Here is an 18,969-nt window from a genome sequence, read left to right as displayed (position 1 = left end):
GGTATCAATCTATACTCCAATTTAATATTTCCCCTTTTCACCTTCTTAAGTTGATACATACCCATACCCATAGAGTGCACTGACGCCGTTGAACGTTGAACGCCGAGCACCGTCTCAAAGCGCGAACGATGTCAACGAAAGCTTAAGACACTCAAAGAGTTCGCCGAAGGATATCAAACATAAGACATAAGAAATAACTGCGGGAGTACCAGTACCACTACAATACAGTAATATACACACAATTACAACCAACCTATTGTTATCTCATCTATCTATCCAACACCATCCCAAAAATCGCAATAACAAGTTAAATGGCTTGCAGTAAGGTACTAGTAATCCGCCGAAGAAGGGCCATTGGGCGGAATACCGGATCCGACTTACCTTAGGTCCTGTAAGTTACATAACTGGATGCGTACCCTAGGTCCTGTAAGTTAACTGCGTGAAGCGCCATCTGAAGGCCGTTGAAGCCTCATCTACTACCTAGAGCCACGACACGACTCCCTTCAATACTACGACCACAGTCTCTTCTCCAATCTCATGTCTTCAAGGTGCCACTGCGCGGACGGCTGTACTAAAAGTCTTATCGCCAACGCGAAACGCTGTATACAATCATATATGCATATTCTACATCATACATAGTCAGATTGACATTGATCAATCCAAAAAAGAAATAAATAAATAAATATTCAATCTTTGAATACTTCTCTTCTCGCTCTAAACATCGCACACCCCTAACACCACACCACACCACACCCTCTATCTACACCCCTACACCTCGACCTCCCTCTATCCACACCTCTACACCTCAAAAGCCTTCCCAAGCGCCCTCCTCACATCCCCAACCAAATCCTCCCCCTCCTCAACACCAACACTCAACCTAACCAACCCATCCTCAACACCACTCCTCCTCCTCTCCTCAACCGGTATACCAGCATGCGTCATACTAGCAGGGTGCTCAGCCAAACTCTCCACTCCTCCCAAACTCTCAGCTAGCGTAAACAACTCGAGCGACTGAAGGAACCGAAGCGCATGCTCGTACGTCGGTAGGGTTACCGTTAGCATACCGGTATATGGGAACCCAAGAGGCGGAGGTGTGGTTTTGGACGAAAGAGAGGTGATAGAGTAGAGTGACGGAGCGGTACGGATGAGGTGGAGAGTCTGGATCGGCCGTACCTCCTTCTCAACCCACTTCCGCGCAGGCGTCGAGAGCATCTCCCACGCCAAATTATGCCGCCTCGTCTGAACCGCAATCTCCCTCTTCCTCGCCTCCTTCACCTCCACCCTATCCTCCTCAAACTCGGGGTCATCCTCTTTCTCAGCGGGCAGACCGGCATAGCCAATGCCAACCTTGACATCCGCCCTCCCAGCACGCCTCTGCTCCTTCACCCACTCGCGCACGCCCAGGGCCACAGCCAACGCGTTCGACCCGTGCGCCTTCATGCGCAGGTGCAGCGTCTTCAGACCACGCTGCGCCAACCACGAGTCGTACGCGCTAGGAACAGCACCAAGCGCGTTCTGCATGAAGCGGAGGGTCTTGTAGTAGTGCTCGAGGTGCTCCGGGTTGGGGTGCTTCACCGGTCGCTCGGTTCCACGGCCTTCCTCCAGCTCGCCATCGAGGTGTTCGCCAGTCGTCGGCGGGAGGATGACAGCGCCCATCACGACGTCGCTGTGGCCGTTCACGTACTTGGTCAAGCTGTGGAGCACGAGATCGGCACCGAGCTTGAGAGGGTTTTGGTAGAATGGCGAGGCGAAAGTGTTGTCAACCATCAGGAGAGGAGCCGCGGGGTGGGTGTGCGCAATTCGAGAAAGCAGAGGGATCGACACGACTTTGAGGGTGGGGTTGGTGGGCGTCTCAACAAGGACGAGCTGCAATAAAAGGTGGGTTAGTGAATCGTTCGAGCCATAGACTGAGGGATGTAGAGGTAGATTGAAAAATACAGGCCGATAAGCTGTGTGCAAGAGGCGAAGGGCCCGACAGAAGCAATCGAAGTGAAAGTCAAGCAGAGCTCCCAACTCTTAAAAATAGCCCAATAACACGGGCCAGACTATCCACCGAGAAAAGTAAAGTGAGAGAGCAGGGCAGCTCCCGTCCAAAAACCCAGACAAACACCGTCCCTGACCCAAACGACAACGACTCTCATCCAACCAACTAAAGAAGGGTTCATCCAACCAACCAAAGAAGGGGTCATCCAACCAACAAAAGAAGGGGGGGGGAAAATCAAAAGCAAGAAACGGAGCTCGGGACGAAGACAAACAAATAACAAAAATAAATCGTCGCCCCAGACCTCCAGACAGCCCAGTGGTCCCAAATGGCCCAGTGGGATGCACAACAGCTCCGAGCCCGTCAAACGTCATCGAGCACACTACCCACGGCAGGAATGAACTACAAACAGACAGGGAGAGAGAGAAATGGACATGTCGAACGAATGGCGCCAACTAGTCGTGCTCACTCTTCCCCGTTCCAGTCCAAAGCGTAACAATAACGACAACTGATTGGGATGGAGGCCAGACAGCGCTGACGGAATGAATCCTATCAGGTCGGGCAAACTAACCGTCCAGGCAGCGAGCCAGGTGGACGGCAGCGACGCAGAAACGAAGGGAGCAAACGATGAAATGAACGGAAACATCGAAAACGATAACGAAGAGCAAGGAGTCACGGATCATCACCAAAAACACTCACCTTCGTATCATCCCTAATACCCTTCACAATCGTCTCCTCATCAGCAGTCTCCATATCCACAAACGTCACTTCAAGTCCTTGCACTTCGTTTCCAACGCGCTTGAGGTATCGATAGGTTCCACCGTAAACATCGTTGATGGAGAGAATGTGGATGGGTTGGTGGGCTGTTCAGGAACGAAAATTGGAGGTTGAGGTTAGTGCCTTGTTCATATAGCGAGAAACGGGAAGAGAACGAAAAGGAGGAATAATGTGGATGAAAATGAAGGGAAGATGAAGAGGGAACAAGTAAAGCTTGTCGACACGAAGCAACCCCAACAGCATGAGTCAAGTGGCGAGATGCTACGACGACGATCCAGGCAACTCGATCGACAACGCCGCCGCCGCCGCCACCACTGCTCGCGGAACCATCCGCATTTACCGCAACAAAGCGGGTAACAGTGAACCGAGACTCGTGCAGAACATCGTCAGCCCAACCCTTCTCCCGCCACCCTGCCTTCCACGTCCACAGCAAGGAGGAGAGGATGTCTATGGTAAAAGGCCAGTTGGCGGTTGTACGCTTGCTCGATGCCCATAGCGCGAAACGTGCTGGGCCCCCGTCCAACCACAGGCACGTCCGACTTCAAAAAAGGCATCCTTCTCCCGCGTGTAAACTCATCCATCCATCGCCCACGGGACCCTGAAAGTCGGACCATCTTCGTCCACTCCACCACCGGAACTACCACCACGGGAACTAAAGCACGGGAACAAGCGGAAGACCGTGAACCGAGAAATGGACACGAGACCAGAGTTTGACAAACTGGTAGACGTAGAAGGGAAGGCTCGACGTATGAAGAAGGAAAGGAAACGAGAAGGTAAAGAGGGAGATAGGAGGAACACGAAAGGCGGGTTAAGCTCGGGTTCACATCGCCCCATTTTGAGGATCATCAGAAGACGAAGGAGCTGCCCAGCGAAGATAGTGGAGAAACGGAATGGGCAGAACAGAATTCATCGAGAAAGCAGGAAGAGGATGAACGAGAAGAGAGGAGAGAGTCGAAAATGAAGAGCAAACAGCTACTCACGTCCATCCTTTTTCAAAAACTGCAAGCTCTGGACGACGGTCGCCAGAGCAGCGCTTCCACTCGAGAAAGCAAGAGCTTCAACACCTTCTTCGATAGACGCAAGGGCGTGTTCCAATGCTCGTCGATTAGGATTGTCGGATCTCGAGTACTCGAAACCTAGTCGCCAAATGATCGTTAACTCCAGCTACCCCGAAATCCAAAACAAAACACACGCACCACTATGCACACCAGGTGCACTCTGCGCAAACGTCGTGCTCAACGAAATAGGCGGGATAACAGCTCCCGTCGTCTTGTCCGGCTCACTGCCCACATGGATCGCCCTCGTTCCGAAGCCCTTCACGGTCTCAGCGGCAGCATAGTCGGTGTTGGGTTCAGCTGGGGAGGAGATCGCTGGTGTCGTAGGGGCGGTGGAGTCGAGGCTGCGGTCGGCGGGGGTGCTCAATGCCGGTGTCTGGTTCGCCGACGTCGAGGGCGAGGAAGTCGAGGATGGGATGCTCAGTCCGAGTGTCATTGTCGTGACGGTGGTGTCTAGGAACGGTGGTGTCTGGTGATGGGGGTGGAGAAAAACGTCGGTGAGCAAGAAGGTTATGTAAAGAGTAGGGGAAATGAAATGAAATGCGAAAAGGGGCGTACCCTTTTTATAAAGTATCCCTCGAGGTGAATTAATAATCGCCTTGGGTGATGAATAACCGAGTAGCGAGGGTGCCGGGTCTAGAGGAGAATTTCCTCACTAATAGAAACAGTAACGCGATGATAGAGGATCTATCAGTCAACTCGAGTCAGGCTAGTCAAGTCCTCCCGAGGTGGTGGTGGTAGGGAAGAGAGAAAGGAACGACAGGGAACGACGGAAAGAGAGATAAAAAAAACAACGGCTCGGTTGCAAGATCCATCTTCACTCGTGGCTCGCGGTGGTCCACATGCCCCAATCCCACCTAAGAAAACGTGTTCATATGGGCTTTCTTGTTCCGGCAGAGCGGGATACAATTGTTCAACCCTATTTTTGCGATGGAGCGGTGTGGACACTTCTGGCTGGGAGGGCTGAGGACAACGGCCTGAACGTATTGCTCACGATGGCGAATCCGATGAATAATTGCCTCTGTCATGTGATGTCCTACTTTTTTGGGAAGATCGTTCCCCCGCTCCCTACGTTCCGCGTTTCCTTGGCGCGCGTCATGGTCCATTCATATGGCAGTAGGGGCGGATGCCAATGGTGCTCCCAAAGGCTAACCTTTTATAAGTAGCCCACCCAATTGTGTGGGAGCTCTTTAGACGGCTCGCTCGGAGTTTTCGAAGACAGGGTAGGACGAACGTGTCCTGTCCGAGAACTGAGAATTCAAGGAATGGGGCCATTGAGAAGACGGATGGTGCAAGTTGCGAGGGTACTTGCGCCATCCCTTTTTACTACGTCGCGTACGAGGAAAGTGGGTGGTAATAAGTACTTAGGGAAATAGGTGGCCTAAAGATAGTGTCGCTGACAATGACGACTCCCTTGTGCACTTTTGACACTCAGATGGATCTGCGATTCTAGGTTTGCACGGTAGGATCCACAATCTCGTCACCCCTTCAATCGCGGAGTTTGCCTCAAAGTGCTAGATCCGTGCCACCAGTGACCCTGCTATACATACATCACATACATTACTCAAACCGTACTATTCCCTATTCCCAGCGATCCTCGCCTGCAACCGCGACGGCTATTTATACCCCTCCAGGAACTTACCCGCCGCACCTTGAAGAAACCTCCCTCCCTCTCTCGCTCTCCTTCTCATCTCATGTCGTATCGCATGCTGGAGCCCATACTCTCCTTTTCTACTCCCTGCTTCAACCTGACATTCAACGTCCAGATCTCTCATTCACCTCGACACAAAGTCGACCTCTGTCTGAATTCCAATTTCAGAGGTCGACTCCAAACTCACACCCACGCCCCCACCGGCGCTTAAAGCTTAAGCATTATCTGAATCATGAATGGTGAACGTGAACATGAGCATGTGATGCATCCAGTCCCGTCGGTCCCTAAGGACTCATCCAGTAATAATCCTCCCGCAGCACTGACTTTGAAATAGAGCCTCAATGACTTCGAAATCAAGTCTCAATTCTCAACGACACTTGTCTTTTTATAGGCCGGGATGCAGTTTCTCCCGCCTGAGATCCGAGGACTATACACCATCCGTTTCCTCCTCAACGCGAGCACTAGTGAGTAGGGATTTTCAGCTGCATTAATTACATGAAATCCGGAAGGATATATCTTAGTCGCTGTTAGCCTCATTAAGCGCCAAGCATCGTTCCCAGTTCGTGGGCGCTTAGATTTTTAAGTTCGCCCAGTCCGATAATCTCCCATTGCGGCGAGCGCGAACGATCGGCCGGCGGTTCATGTCACGTCTTTGCAGGTCAAGTTAAATCTGTGCAACTCGAAAACGATGTAACTCGAGTTAGGACTTGAAACAACTTTTTCGCCCATCAGTGGGGTTTTTCGTAAGGTTAGGGGTAGCGATTGATGCGCGGTGCCTTGAACCTGAATTTTGAAAACCTGAATCAGGACCATAACTTCAACCCTCCTCCTCCCGACCCACGGCTCGATCTCGCGCTCGCGTTGCCGACGTTCCACTATTTTCTCCAGCTCGGAAGTTAGTGCGGATACGACTGGCCAACACCTCTCTGGGATCACTCTCTGGAAAGGAAGGTTTATCTTTGTCAGTTTACATAGCGGCGGTCTGTTCGAGGCCAAAACAAACCGTCACAAAGGATTATGGCTGCCTCATCAGCACTCCAGGAACACTCAACTGTCAATTTTGAAAAATTTTACGCCACCCTAAGATGTATTTTCTGATCTGGATTTGTTTGGGAACTGGGGTTTTGTTCTCCGAGCAAATCGACAGGAAACTCTTTGTACTCCGGGGTCCGTTCTGATGATACGTTCGTTGATACTTAAAACTTTGATCTTTCTCGAGTCTCGCGCCACGGCCTCCAAAAAATGACCGGTGCCCTGGTCGAACTATTGTAGCGTATCGACGTGTTCTGTCTGCTCCGAGTCTTTCTCCAGTCTAATGGGTACTCATGGCCTAGAGAACGCTCATCTAGGACTAATCAGAGCCGTAGGTGATAATATCGTACAGCCCGAGCTCGAGGTGACCATGCCCAGCGATAGCCTGAGACTCCCGCAGCCGGCCACCAAGTTTTGCGCCCCGCCCCTGGCGCTCCCCCCGATCTCGAGGTGGCACCATTTTACACGCCAACACTCTGCGTACGTGCCTTGCCGTTCGACCCGGCGAAAGCTAATTCGCGTTCTAAGTATATAAAACGCCCCAGGGCTGCCATCCCCCGTTTCTGGTATCGGGTCTCGTTCTCCCGTCCCTTTCCACTCCTTCAACCACCTCCTTCAGCCCTCCCCTCCCTTTTCTCTCTTCGAGTTCCCCTTCCGGTCCTTTCATTACACCCGTCCCTCTCTCTAACACTCTCCCTAACCCTTCGCGATCATCCACGATGAAGACGTTCGGCGGACTCTTGGCCCTCCTCCTCTTCCCACTCGCCACTCGAGTCATGGCGGCACCCACCAACGGCACCATCAACGCCGTGCGCGACGCGCTCAAGTTGCACGCCCGTCAGGGTGGGCCACAGGCGACTGTCTTCAGCCAATGTACCGTTCCCAACCGTGTCGCGCTGACTTTTGTGAGTTGCTGTCTCGCTTCCTCTCTCTCCATTACTCGCTCTCTCTCTCTCTCCCGCTTCTCCACCCGAGCAAGGTTGTCGCAGTCGCTGTGGTGGTTGTCCGATTCCGAGTCAGACCATAGACGTCTCCTGATGCTTAGGCTTTCGCTCCACCGGCACTTCATATACTGTACACACTTTTGACTCGTCCTTCCCCGCTTCCACTGAACGAACTGATCGGATGGACGAACGAACTGACTTGTTCTTTCATGAATCATCGCAAAGGATGATGGACCGTACTGGTACACGTACGTGCTCCCTCTACCTCTCACTTTCGAGCCACTTGATCCCTACTTACTTACCTCACATCTCTGTCTACCCCACTCACTTACAGCGAACAAGTCGTCGATATCCTCGACAACGCAGGTGCCAAGGGAACATTCTTCGTCAGTACGTACCTCAAGTTTTGCTTAATTACCATTCCGCTGTCAGGATACTCCACGATACTCGTACTGACCCGGGTTACCTTGTTCTATTATAGACGGCGACAACTGTAAGCTCTCTACCTCTCATGGGTTTTAGTTTCGAAAACGGAGAACATGGCAAGACTGACTGACGTCTCGATTTGCTACATTAAAGGGTCCTGCATCTACGACACCGAAATGTCGCGACAGCTCAAGTACGCATACGACCAAGGCCACCAAATCGGTTCGCACACATGGGCACACGAGAACCTCGCTACTCTTAGCTGGGATGACAGTACGTCCGAGCTGTTTCATTTTATGATTCTTTCGAGTTTATTGTGCGGGTTGAGTGGTGGAACTCATATCGTTTTGTCTTGTTCTATTTCTATTTCAGTCCATCATCAGATGTGGTTGGTTGAACGTAAGTCGCTTCGTCGTTTCTCGAGTCTCTGAATTTGAGTTGCTGAGTTGCTGATCCCATGTGTAGAGGCCGTTATGCGTATCACGGGCGCGTACCCTGCCTTCATGCGACCCCGTACGTCCTCCTAACCAGCGTCTCCTCTCACGGGGAATGTGCATATAAAAGTATTTCCTTCCAGCGTTCGGAAGCTACAACAATCTCGTCCTCGAAGCTTCGTACATCCGTGGTCAGCACGTCGTGATGTGGGATATGGAGTACGTCTAAATCCTCTCCTCTCCCTCCCTTCAAATCAGCATTTCGCTTAACGCTTTCTTTGTTTCTTTTTTCGTCAGTTCGGGCGATAGTGTGGGCGTCTCCATCGCGGACCAAAAAGACCGATTCGACGATCTGGTTACGAACTTGCCTTCTACTGCTCTCACTCTCCAGCATGATACTCAATGTACGTCCATCCCCCCTCACTTGCTCGTATTATTAGATCTTACACTTGCTAATGGACGTTATCCTAATTAGGGACCGCTGTGTACGTCTAGCTGCCCTCGTTCCTCCTTGATCTACTATTCCTGACCATGATGGCGCCGATTTGTAGCCAAGAGGTCCTCCCGCACGCTATTACCGCCCTCCAGGGAGCAGGCTACCAACTCGTCACTGTCGCTGAATGCTTGGGCATGTCGCCGTACCAGTGGGTCGGGGCTCCTCACACTCGAGACGTACGTTCTCGTTCTCATTCGACATACCCTCGTATTATTTGTACTAACGGCTACTAATCCCCTCGTCGTATCCTCTCTGGAACACTTGCAGGCGAGCTGGGTTTGTTAAATCGGCTCTTACCACGAACGTTAACCCTGCGGTTACGAAGTTCAGTTGGGTTGGTAAGGGAAAGGAGCAACATCGGACTCGTGTCGAAGGGGTTGAAATGGGACTTAATAGGGGACTTTTGCAACGTCCTCCGATCTACCTGAATTGGAGCTATATGGGATAAATATTCCCTTCCCTCTCCACATTGGGACGGTACTTACCCTTTTTTTGCTATCGCTATTATCAGTTATCAGGAACTCTCGCAGACCACCCACCCGTTCCTACTCCCATTCGTTCATTCCCTCACTCTTTTCCACTCCTTTTCGCTTTCAAGTTGCATTCTGAACTTTAGTCTTCTACTTTCTAATCTCTTCTATTGGACTTTCCTAGTATTCCACTCTTTTCTATTGGACTTTTTCGCTTTCTTTTCGGACGCTAAATTGTACTTGTAGAGATAGATACCCACCCCGTATACCCGTATATGTACCACGAATATCACTTGGGACTATTTTGGAAGAAGGGAAATAATCTTTCTGTGCTGAGATTGACACAACTCAGGCTTATGATGGGCGCTTAACGTACTTATAACCATCTCCAGGGTTTGTTCGCGAGTGAGTTATCATATCGCGGACAGATTCTTCAAGAAAGTACAGAAAGATGAAATCGAATTTCTAAACTCAGCTCCAAAGTGCTGTTACCCGGCGTCTCGACGGGCGCTTAATCATAGACGAAGGATGACTGGGGAAGATTCTCATTCCTTCGCCGCTAAGCTCGCTTAGGAATTCAATGTGAGGTAGAGTAACGTCAAATGTTACAATTACATGTGGTAACAGTCAATACACTGGAGGAGAAAAGGACAGAATAAAGCCTATGTACAACATAACACTAGACCGGACTCTGTGCGTTCGTTGCATCATAGTCACCGGTGGCCACTACGGGCCCAGCGCTACATTTACTGAACGGTGACGATCAAGTGGCCGTTGCCATACGCAGCTTCAGTGCCTGAAAAAGAAACGTCACGACGTGCACTCTCAGTACATTGAGAACAAGCGGTGGAGAGGTTCTAAATACGTACCACCGAATTGGATTCTGTAAGGGAATGCAACATGTTCGCAACGTGTTACGAAAATTCCACCCCTATCTTTTCTCTTCGCGTCCTTTCTCTATCACATGACTCATTTTCTTGTTCACATGATCTCTTTCTTTATCTCGTGACTGTTTTATCAGTTAATTCTTCTCTACTGCTGCGGCGCAGCCTTCTTTGACTCTTTATGACTTCTTCTTGCTGCAGGCGCAGCCACTCTCTATTGTTCTCTAATTTATCTCTGCTGCGCTCCGCAGTAACCTGTGCTCGCGCAGCCTTCTTCTCTGACTTCTTTTGACTCATATTCACGTAGCTAGACAGGTATATAAGCTCTGTAGATACCTCTCTTGTTCCTTAGCTAGTTCTCGTGAATCATACCCACTTCTCCTCTTCTCTCGAACTCGCTCTAGTCGTCTTAAGACAATACCTCTTGTGAGGCACTCTTAGACGCCTATATCATCGAACTCGCCTCGGAACCACGACTCTACGGTCGACGTGCATGCTCACTCGAGTTCGCGTCCCTTGACCGTAACAGAAGAACTAGCTCCAACACATCGTCACTCGTACTTACGGGTGACGACCCCATCGACCACACAGAATTCCCACATACTCGGCATCTGATCCCCCGGAACGACTCCCTACACCACCGCCATTTGTCGACCCAGTAGCCACCCTAATTGCCTCAACACCCGGATCCCAGTCAACCACACCCAGAGGACGTCTCCGAGGGCTTACCCCAAGCTCTACCAGACCATCAACACCATCTTTACTAGCGGTTAACCAATCGCTCCCTGAAGAAGAAACCGAAGAAGAACAAGAAGACTCGGAAGACAAGACTGACAACACCGACTGCAGCAACTTCGTACACCAGTTTAACTGTGAACACTACGACACCAACGAAGAAGACTGGTTTAACTGCGCCCAACAACCTTGCCCCAACTACCCGGAAGACCCAAGACATCGACCAAGCAAACAAGAACCCTCAGAAGTTTCTTTTGAAGAAGAGCCTTCTGCAGAATTCCAAGACGCCCAAGAAGAACCCAGCACTGAGCCACAGCATCAAGAGGAAGGACCCTTGATTCCAGAACGTGAAGAGGAAGAACCCTTTACGCCAATCACCCTTGACCAACCAGTCACCATGGTCAGCCCAGCCAACCCAGACAACGGAACCCGAGACGTCGTAATGAGCGACGAAACCAACCAGAAGATCCCCGAAAGGCGAATCAATCCGCCATCCCCTTTCACCGGCAAAAAGGAAGACCTCAACACCTTCCTCAAAGACGTGAAACTTTACTTGAAGGTCAACAAGCACATCTACACCGATGACGACAGCAAAATCACCTATCTCCTTTCGTTCCTCAAAGGAGACGAGGCCTCTGCTTGGAAAGAAGCATGGCTACGATCCAAGGAGACCGATTCCGATATTGAATTGGGCACCTGGAAAGACTTTGTCGCCATCTTCAAACAGGCATTCACCCCAATCAACGAACAAGAAGATGCCTTACAACGTTTGAAGACAATGACCCAAGGAAAGAAGACGGCCGAAGAACATGTAGCCGACTTCAAGATTGTCCTATCGAAAACCAATCTCCTCTCCAAGGATCACGCCAACAAGACCGAAGATCAAAGAGTTGCAGACGCTGGAGACACTGTAGCCAGAGACTACTTCCAAGCCAGTCTGAACGATCCGCTTCGAAAGAAGCTCTTCGACCTTGAGAAACCACCTCAGACCTTCAAGGAGTGGACAGAGAAGGCCATCGAAAAGGACAACAACTACCGTCGCTACTTTGCCCTCACCAACAAGGCTCCTGCCAAAACCTCGACCTCTACCCGACAGTGGAACTTCAGTCGCCCCACTCCTGCCAAAGATCCTATGGCTATGGATATCGATGCCATCATCTCCAAAGTCAAGGGCTTAGACCAGTCTGCAGGGACCGCTTTAGAGCAACACATCAGGGCAATCGGTCTCGGGAAGCTCTCTCCCCAAGAAAGGGCTGACCTGATCAAGAGAGGAGGATGCTTCCGTTGCCGAAAAGACGGACACCGCTCCTGGGAATGCCCCAATAACTCCACCAACAATCGCTCTGCAGGGACCAGCAACCAGAACACCAGTAACCGTCAAAACTGGTCTTTCCGCCCAAAGAATGGCAAGGATCTCTACACCAACATCCGAGCCGCGATCCAAGAAGCAGGAGAGGAAGTCGTTGAAGAATTTTACAAGGAACTCGAAACCAACCAGGGTTTTTAGAATGGAGACCTGCATCGACGTCAGTGTCTCCCTATTTATCGATTCATTCTGCCTTAGTAGCCCGAAAGAACAATAAATGCTTATTTATTCCAATGCATCTTGAGGGCGAAACGGAGAGTGGAAAGATAATCGTCGACACCGAAGGAATGATAGATTCTGGAGCTGGAGGGAAATTCATCGACCAAAACTTTGCCCGAAACAAGAAACTCCCACTCCAACTCCTTCCAACACCTCTGAAGGTCTACAACGTAGACAGAACCCTGAACAAACAAGGAACCATCCGATACTCAACCACCATGAACGTCACAATCCACGGACACACACGACCCATTACCTTCTACATCACCGGCCTTGGAAAACAGAAAGTCATCATGGGTTTTCCCTGGCTTGAGGAAGCCAACCCCATCATCGACTGGAGGAAGGGTACCCTTGAGTGGCGACAGAACCCTTCGTCAACACCACCGATCAGACCCACCAAGCCTTACACCCAGATCTTCAAGACCACCATCGAAGAAATCCCCGGACACTGAACCTCAGAACCTCGACCCACTACCTGATTGGTACCCGACCACCTCTCCTATGATACCCAAGGATCACTTCAACACCTTCGAAACCTACGTCAACAAGCTTATGGAAGGGAACTTCCATTGGGATAATGACGAGGGATCTCTCTTGACTGACGACCTGGTGATCTCATTCATCAATGGAGAACTTTCTGACGAAACGGAGGACATCTGGATCAACACCACCCTCACCCACTCACAGGCCTTCGAGCTCAAGTACAACCAGCGAGAAGAAATCAAGGACATCAGGCAACACGTACCTCCGGAATATCACGAATACCTCTCTGTCTTCGACGAGAAAGCGGCCTCCCGATTCCCCGAGTCTCGACCTTGGGACCACAGGATAGATCTGAAACCAGGATTCGAGCCGAGGTCATCCAAGGTCTACCCGCTCACACCAGAAGAAGAGAAACTCGTCAAGGAATTCATTGATGACAATCTTGCCAAAGGATACATTCGACCGTCGGACTCCCCACAAGCATCTGGATTCTTCTTCGTCCCCAAGAAAGACGGAAAGAAACGCCCATGTCAAGACTATCGCTACCTGAACGAATGGACCGTCAAGAATGCTTATCCCCTTCCCCTGGTTACGGACCTCATGGACAAACTGAAAGGAGCCAAATACTTTCACCAAGCTCGACGTCTTGAAGGGTTACAACAATATCCGTATACGCGACGGAGACCAGTGGAAAGCGGCATTCAAAACAAAATTCGGCTTACACGAACCTACGGTCATGTTCTTTGGCATGTGCAACTCCCCAGCAAACCTTTCAAGCAATGATGGACCACATATTCATCCATGCAGATCGAAGGGAACTTTGTCATCATCTACATGGACGACATCCTCATCTTCTCCAAGACTAAGGAAGAACACGAGCGACACACCAAGGAAGTCCTTCGGATCCTTCGCGATAACGATCTCTACGTCAAACCCGAGAAGTGCGAATTCACCAAGGAAAAGATTGCTTACCTCGGGTTCATCATTGAACAAGACTGAATCTCCATGGACCCAGCAAAGGTTAAAGGGCTCCAAGACTGGCCCGCACCACAAACCATCAAACAAGTCAGATCTTTCCTTGGCTTTGGAAACTTCTACAGGAAGTTCATACGGAAATACTCCGACATTGCTCGACCCCTCAACGAACTCCTCAAGAAGAACCAAGCATTCAAATGGACCGAGGAATGTCAAGAGGCCTTTGACACCCTGAAGAAACGCTTCTGTGAAGAACCTGTTCTCATGATGCCCGACATGTCCAGACCATTCCAGATCGAATCCGACGCCTCCAAATACGCCTCCGGAGCAGTCTTGACACAGATGGACTCCAATGGTAACCGCCACCCAGTCGCCTTCTTGTCTAAGTCCTTCTCCCCCGCTGAACGGAATTACGAGATCTACGACAGAGAACTCCTTGGAATTATTCGAGCACTTGACGAGTGGCGCCACTACATCCAAGGAAGCCCCCACGAAACTCTGGTCTATTCCGATCACCTCAACCTCACGTACTTCCGATCTCCACAAAAGCTCAAACCCCGACTAAGCACGTTGGCAATTGAAACTGACAGAGAGCGCCATCAAGTTGTCGCATTTACCTGGACACAAAATGATCCTATCGGATGCCTTGTCCCAACGCCCCGACCTGTGCCCCGAAGAAGACCACGATAACGAAGATATCACTCTACTACCGGAAGAACTGTTTGTCAACCTCGTCGACTTGAAAACCCTCACCGTAGGACTCATCGACATTGCTCTACAAGAAGAGATCGCCAAATGCCAGGATTTCGACACGGAAGCCACTCGAAGCCCTGAAGATCATTCTAGCCGATGGACCAAAGACCATGAAGGACGACTTACAAGATTGGACAGTAGAAGAACAAGACGGATTCCGACTCCTATTCTACAAAGGGAGAAACTATATTCCTCAGGACCTAGACCTTCGACGCAAGATCCTACTTCGATACCACGATTCCCTAACGGCAGGACACCCCGGAGAACTGGAAACCTTCAATAACGTCAGCCAACACTATTGGTGGCCAGGAATCAGAACATTCGTTAAGAACTACGTCAAAGGATGTGGTGTATGTCAGCAATTCAAGATCAACCGTAACCCATCAAAACCCGCTCTCATGCCCATCCCACCGGCCAAATCACTCCGACCATTCTCCCAGATCTCAGCCGACTTCATTACCGACCTCCCTGAATCTAACGGATACAACTCTATCTTGTCCGTGGTGGACCACGGGTTTACAAAGGGGGTAATTTTGATCCCATGCACCAAAGAGATCACGGCAGAGCAGACCGCACAACTCCTTGTCGACACACCTCTTCAAACGCTTTGGTCTCCCAGAGAAGATGATCTCCGACCGCGGCCCCCAGTTTGCTGCTCAGGTTTTCCGACACTTCCTCCAACTTCTCGAGATCGAATCCGCACTGTCCACCGCTCACCATCCCCAAACTGATGGCACCACGGAACGTTTCAATCAAGAAATCGAGACCTGGGTTGTCAATCTATTGTCTCGCCTTCCCCACAAGACTGGTCCGAACACCTTGGCATCCTAGAATTTACCCTACAACAATCGAAGACACTCCGATCGGCCATATACCCCATTTGAACTCATGATGGGAATAGCACCCAAAGCGATCCCAACCTCCTTCGAATACACTCAATTCCCATTGGCAGAACAACACATCAAAGCTCTCGACCGAATCAGACATGAAGCCCTTGCCGCACACACATTGGCCCAGCAAAGGATGGCTCAAAGGATCAAGTCCACCTTCAAACCCTTCAAGAAAGGCGAAAAGGTGTGGTTAGAATCCAAAAACCTCAACCTGGGGATACCACAAGAAGATCAAAGCCAAACGAGAAGGACCCTTCGAGATCTTAGATGTGTTAGGACCGACCACCTATCGGCTCAATATCCCCGATCACTGGAAACGAGTCCGAGTTCACGACGTGTTCCACGCCACCCTCCTCACGCCATACGTCGAGAACGAAGTCCACGGCCCCTAACTTTCCCAGACCACCTCCGGAAGTGGACGACATTTACGAAATCGAGCGCATTCTGAAACACCGCAAAACCCGAAGCGGACTGGAATACCTTGTGCTTTGGAAAGGTTACTCCGAAGAAGAAGCAACGTGGGAAGATGAAGACAACCTCTTGACCCGGAGCAAGCAAGATCCTGACACAATACAAGACGACTCATCTGAAAGAAAAACCAAAGAACCGCAAACAACTTCGGAAATAAAAGGACGAACCAGTCAGACTCACTCCCCCAGCAAACCACCCATCTGCTACTTCACCTCACAAATCCACTTGCCCCTCTTCGCTACTCTCACACCTTCTCCCCTTCCGAAATGACCAACATGATCATCGACTCCGGTGCCGCCTTCACCTTCGAATTCCCTGTCCCTTCCACCGAATCAGTCACTGAAACCACCGCCGTCGAAACATCTACCACTGAAAACCCCCCTGCCAACGAACCCACTGACCCCTACAAAGGGGGTAACTCCACCTTTATGACCTGCGCTGCCGAACTCATCCACCTGCTCGCCGACCCCCGCGATCTGGACTAACCTCCAAGAGATGTGCAGGATATGCGCATCACATCGTCCTAGACCGCCTCCGAGATCTCGACCGCCACATGGTCCGAGATTCACAGAGCCATTCTTCGCATTCCCCCTCAAGACCGGCGCATAGGTTCCCAAACCCGAGTCACCCTCATCAACCTCCGCCTTTTCCTTTGGGAAGAGTTCCAAGAGAAATGCGAGGGATTTGTCTACAAAGCCCTTCACAAAGCCATCGTCCCCGCCCTCATCGACCTTCGTGATCTCTCGGCGCGCAACGACTGGACAGGCAGAGAAGAATACGCCTGGATCACCTACACTCCCCCTTACGAGAATTCCCCCTACCACTCGCCTGCCAGCCGCCTCAAGACCTGTTACCCATCCGTGAGTGCGGGTTTGAGAAGGAACGACGGAGGGCCCATCATCGCAACCGCTACCAACGATCGAAAGCCGCCCACGATTATGCAAGGACGACTCAAGAAGCCATCTCTAGGAGGTCCGCCGGGATCAAGATCCCCCTCAAGTTCCGACAAGCTGATCGAGGAAAGAAGGTCCGCTTTGAACGAAACCCCCGCAGGAAACAACAGTTGGGATGACAGTCTGATCCCCGATTGGTCTACCCCTGGTCCCGACGCTAGTAGTTGGGATTGAAGGGACTTCAATCATACAAAGGGGGTAATGTTACGAATTCCACCCCTATCTTTTCTCTTCGCGTCCTTTCTCTATCACATGACTCATTTTCTTGTTCACATGATCTCTTTCTTTATCTCGTGACTGTTTTATCAGTTAATTCTTCTTACTGCTGCGGCGCAGCCTTCTTTGACTCTTTATGACTTCTTCTTGCTGCGGCGCAGCCACTCTCTATTGTTCTCTAATTTATCTCTGCTGCGCTCCGCAGTAACCTGTGCTCGCGCAGCCTTCTTCTCTGACTTCTTTTGACTCATATTCACGTAGCTAGACAGGTATATAAGCTCTGTAGATACCTCTCTTGTTCCTTAGCTAGTTCTCGTGAATCATACCCACTTCTCCTCTTCTCTCGAACTCGCTCTAGTCGTCTTAAGACAATACCTCTTGTGAGGCACTCTTAGACGCCTATATCATCGAACTCGCCTCGGAACCACGACTCTACGGTCGACGTGCATGCTCACTCGAGTTCGCGTCCCTTGACCGTAACACAACGGTTCAAGAGGGAATCGCCGGCCCAGGCTACATGCATGCTATCAAAACGGCGTCAGTAAAAAGGCTCCAAACACTGGGCCATAGGAACTATATTTTGACTAGAAATAGTGTAACAAAATGGTGAAAATATTTTAATTTTTTTCAAAAATTTTCGGTCAAAAAATCTTGGAAAAAATTGCAATATAATTGAACTATTTTTTGGGTTTAAAATATGGAACAAATATTTTTCTCCGGGCTCCAGATGTTTAAGATACACAGAGCAATTTCCAAACCCGGAGAAAAGTATTTGGTCCATATTTTGGGCCGAAAATATGTTCCAAAAATATTGGGAAATTTTTCAAGATATTTTGACCGAAAATATTTTGAAAAAAATCAAAATATGTTCAAAATGTTTTTACAGTATTTTCATTCCAAATATAGTTCCTATGGCCCAGTGGAAAATTACTTTCCACGCGCACTTGAGAACAGCTCCATGGCGGAGTAGGCTTTAACTAAATCTGGGATGGATGATATACTCACCACCAGGAGGCAGCAGTTGGAGCACCATCAGGTCTACCAGTCCAATACACTCCTCCAGAGTGGCAGAAAGTGCTTCCACCACTGGGGACGTAGCACGAGGTTGTGCCCAGGCCGTTGAGGGAGTCGTAGCACGCATATGCAGCGGCGCGATTGATGATTCGGTCGTGAAGGCACGCCCCGACGTAGCGTTTCTTGAGGTTCTCGTTTTCGAGGGCTGAAAGTCAGTTGAAAGTTGAATACATACTTATCAGCCATCCGCTTCGATACTACGGGTAATGGAAGATTGGAGATGAAGTGCGTACATGATTCGGAATTGACTGGGGAAACGCGCTCGTGCTTCTCAGCGTGCTCGCGCGCCTTTGCCCAGAGACCGGCAGAGGTGAGTCCGAGGGACTCGAGGCTGGGCAACCCAGGACCGGGGACGACCTCTGGGACGTCTGCATCAGTGAGCTCGACGGCTGCAGGGGATCCCTGAGGCAACGCTGCAACTCCGCTAAGATGATTGAAGGCAGCGAGGGAGAGGAGGACAAGCGAGGTGAACTTGGCGAACATTGCCGAGGAGTGGGAGAGTGTTGGTAAGGAGTTGCGAAGTAGCTTGGGTGCAGGTAGCTTGGATAACTGGCTGGTTTTCCGATGCTGAAGTTTGGACGACGATTCCGAGAGGCTTTTATACGAATTTTGAGCCCTTTCGTGTCGGAATGCCAAACGTCAAGACGTGTCCTTGCGGTTGCTTTTTTTTTTTTTGAGTGAACT

At 50.4% G+C, this 18,969-nt stretch overlaps 3 protein-coding genes across 3 annotated transcripts; 1 reads left to right on the top strand and 2 right to left on the bottom strand.

The window, feature by feature from the left end:
• Positions 1 to 597: 597 nt before the first annotated feature.
• Positions 598 to 4,249, bottom strand: CC1G_02572 (cystathionine gamma-lyase; the record flags this gene model as incomplete). The annotated part of the gene is made up of 4 exons (XM_001840057.2): positions 598 to 1,866; positions 2,681 to 2,844; positions 3,739 to 3,894; positions 3,955 to 4,249. The coding sequence occupies 4 exons, from the start codon at positions 4,247 to 4,249 to the stop codon at positions 799 to 801; spliced, it is 1,683 nt and encodes a 560-aa protein (XP_001840109.1). The 3' UTR covers positions 598 to 798.
• Positions 4,250 to 7,215: 2,966 nt separating this feature from the next.
• Positions 7,216 to 9,224, top strand: CC1G_02571 (hypothetical protein; the record flags this gene model as incomplete). Its single annotated transcript, XM_001840056.2, has 11 exons — positions 7,216 to 7,401; positions 7,666 to 7,688; positions 7,775 to 7,830; positions 8,020 to 8,139; positions 8,239 to 8,265; positions 8,332 to 8,379; positions 8,444 to 8,519; positions 8,598 to 8,704; positions 8,852 to 8,972; positions 9,064 to 9,134; positions 9,193 to 9,224. The coding sequence occupies 11 exons, from the start codon at positions 7,216 to 7,218 to the stop codon at positions 9,222 to 9,224; spliced, it is 867 nt and encodes a 288-aa protein (XP_001840108.2).
• An 8,988-nt stretch (positions 9,225 to 18,212) lies between these two features.
• Positions 18,213 to 18,768, bottom strand: CC1G_02565 (hypothetical protein; the record flags this gene model as incomplete). Its single annotated transcript, XM_001840050.2, has 2 exons — positions 18,213 to 18,430; positions 18,519 to 18,768. The coding sequence occupies 2 exons, from the start codon at positions 18,766 to 18,768 to the stop codon at positions 18,213 to 18,215; spliced, it is 468 nt and encodes a 155-aa protein (XP_001840102.2).
• Positions 18,769 to 18,969: the final 201 nt, after the last annotated feature.

The sequence above is a fragment of the Coprinopsis cinerea genome (genome assembly GCF_000182895.1).
Source record: "Coprinopsis cinerea okayama7#130 chromosome 4 map unlocalized cont3.4, whole genome shotgun sequence".
Lineage (NCBI taxonomy): Eukaryota > Fungi > Basidiomycota > Agaricomycetes > Agaricales > Psathyrellaceae > Coprinopsis > Coprinopsis cinerea.
The sequence above is the reverse complement of the archived record's forward strand: the minus strand, read 5'-3'. Positions and strand labels throughout refer to the sequence as shown.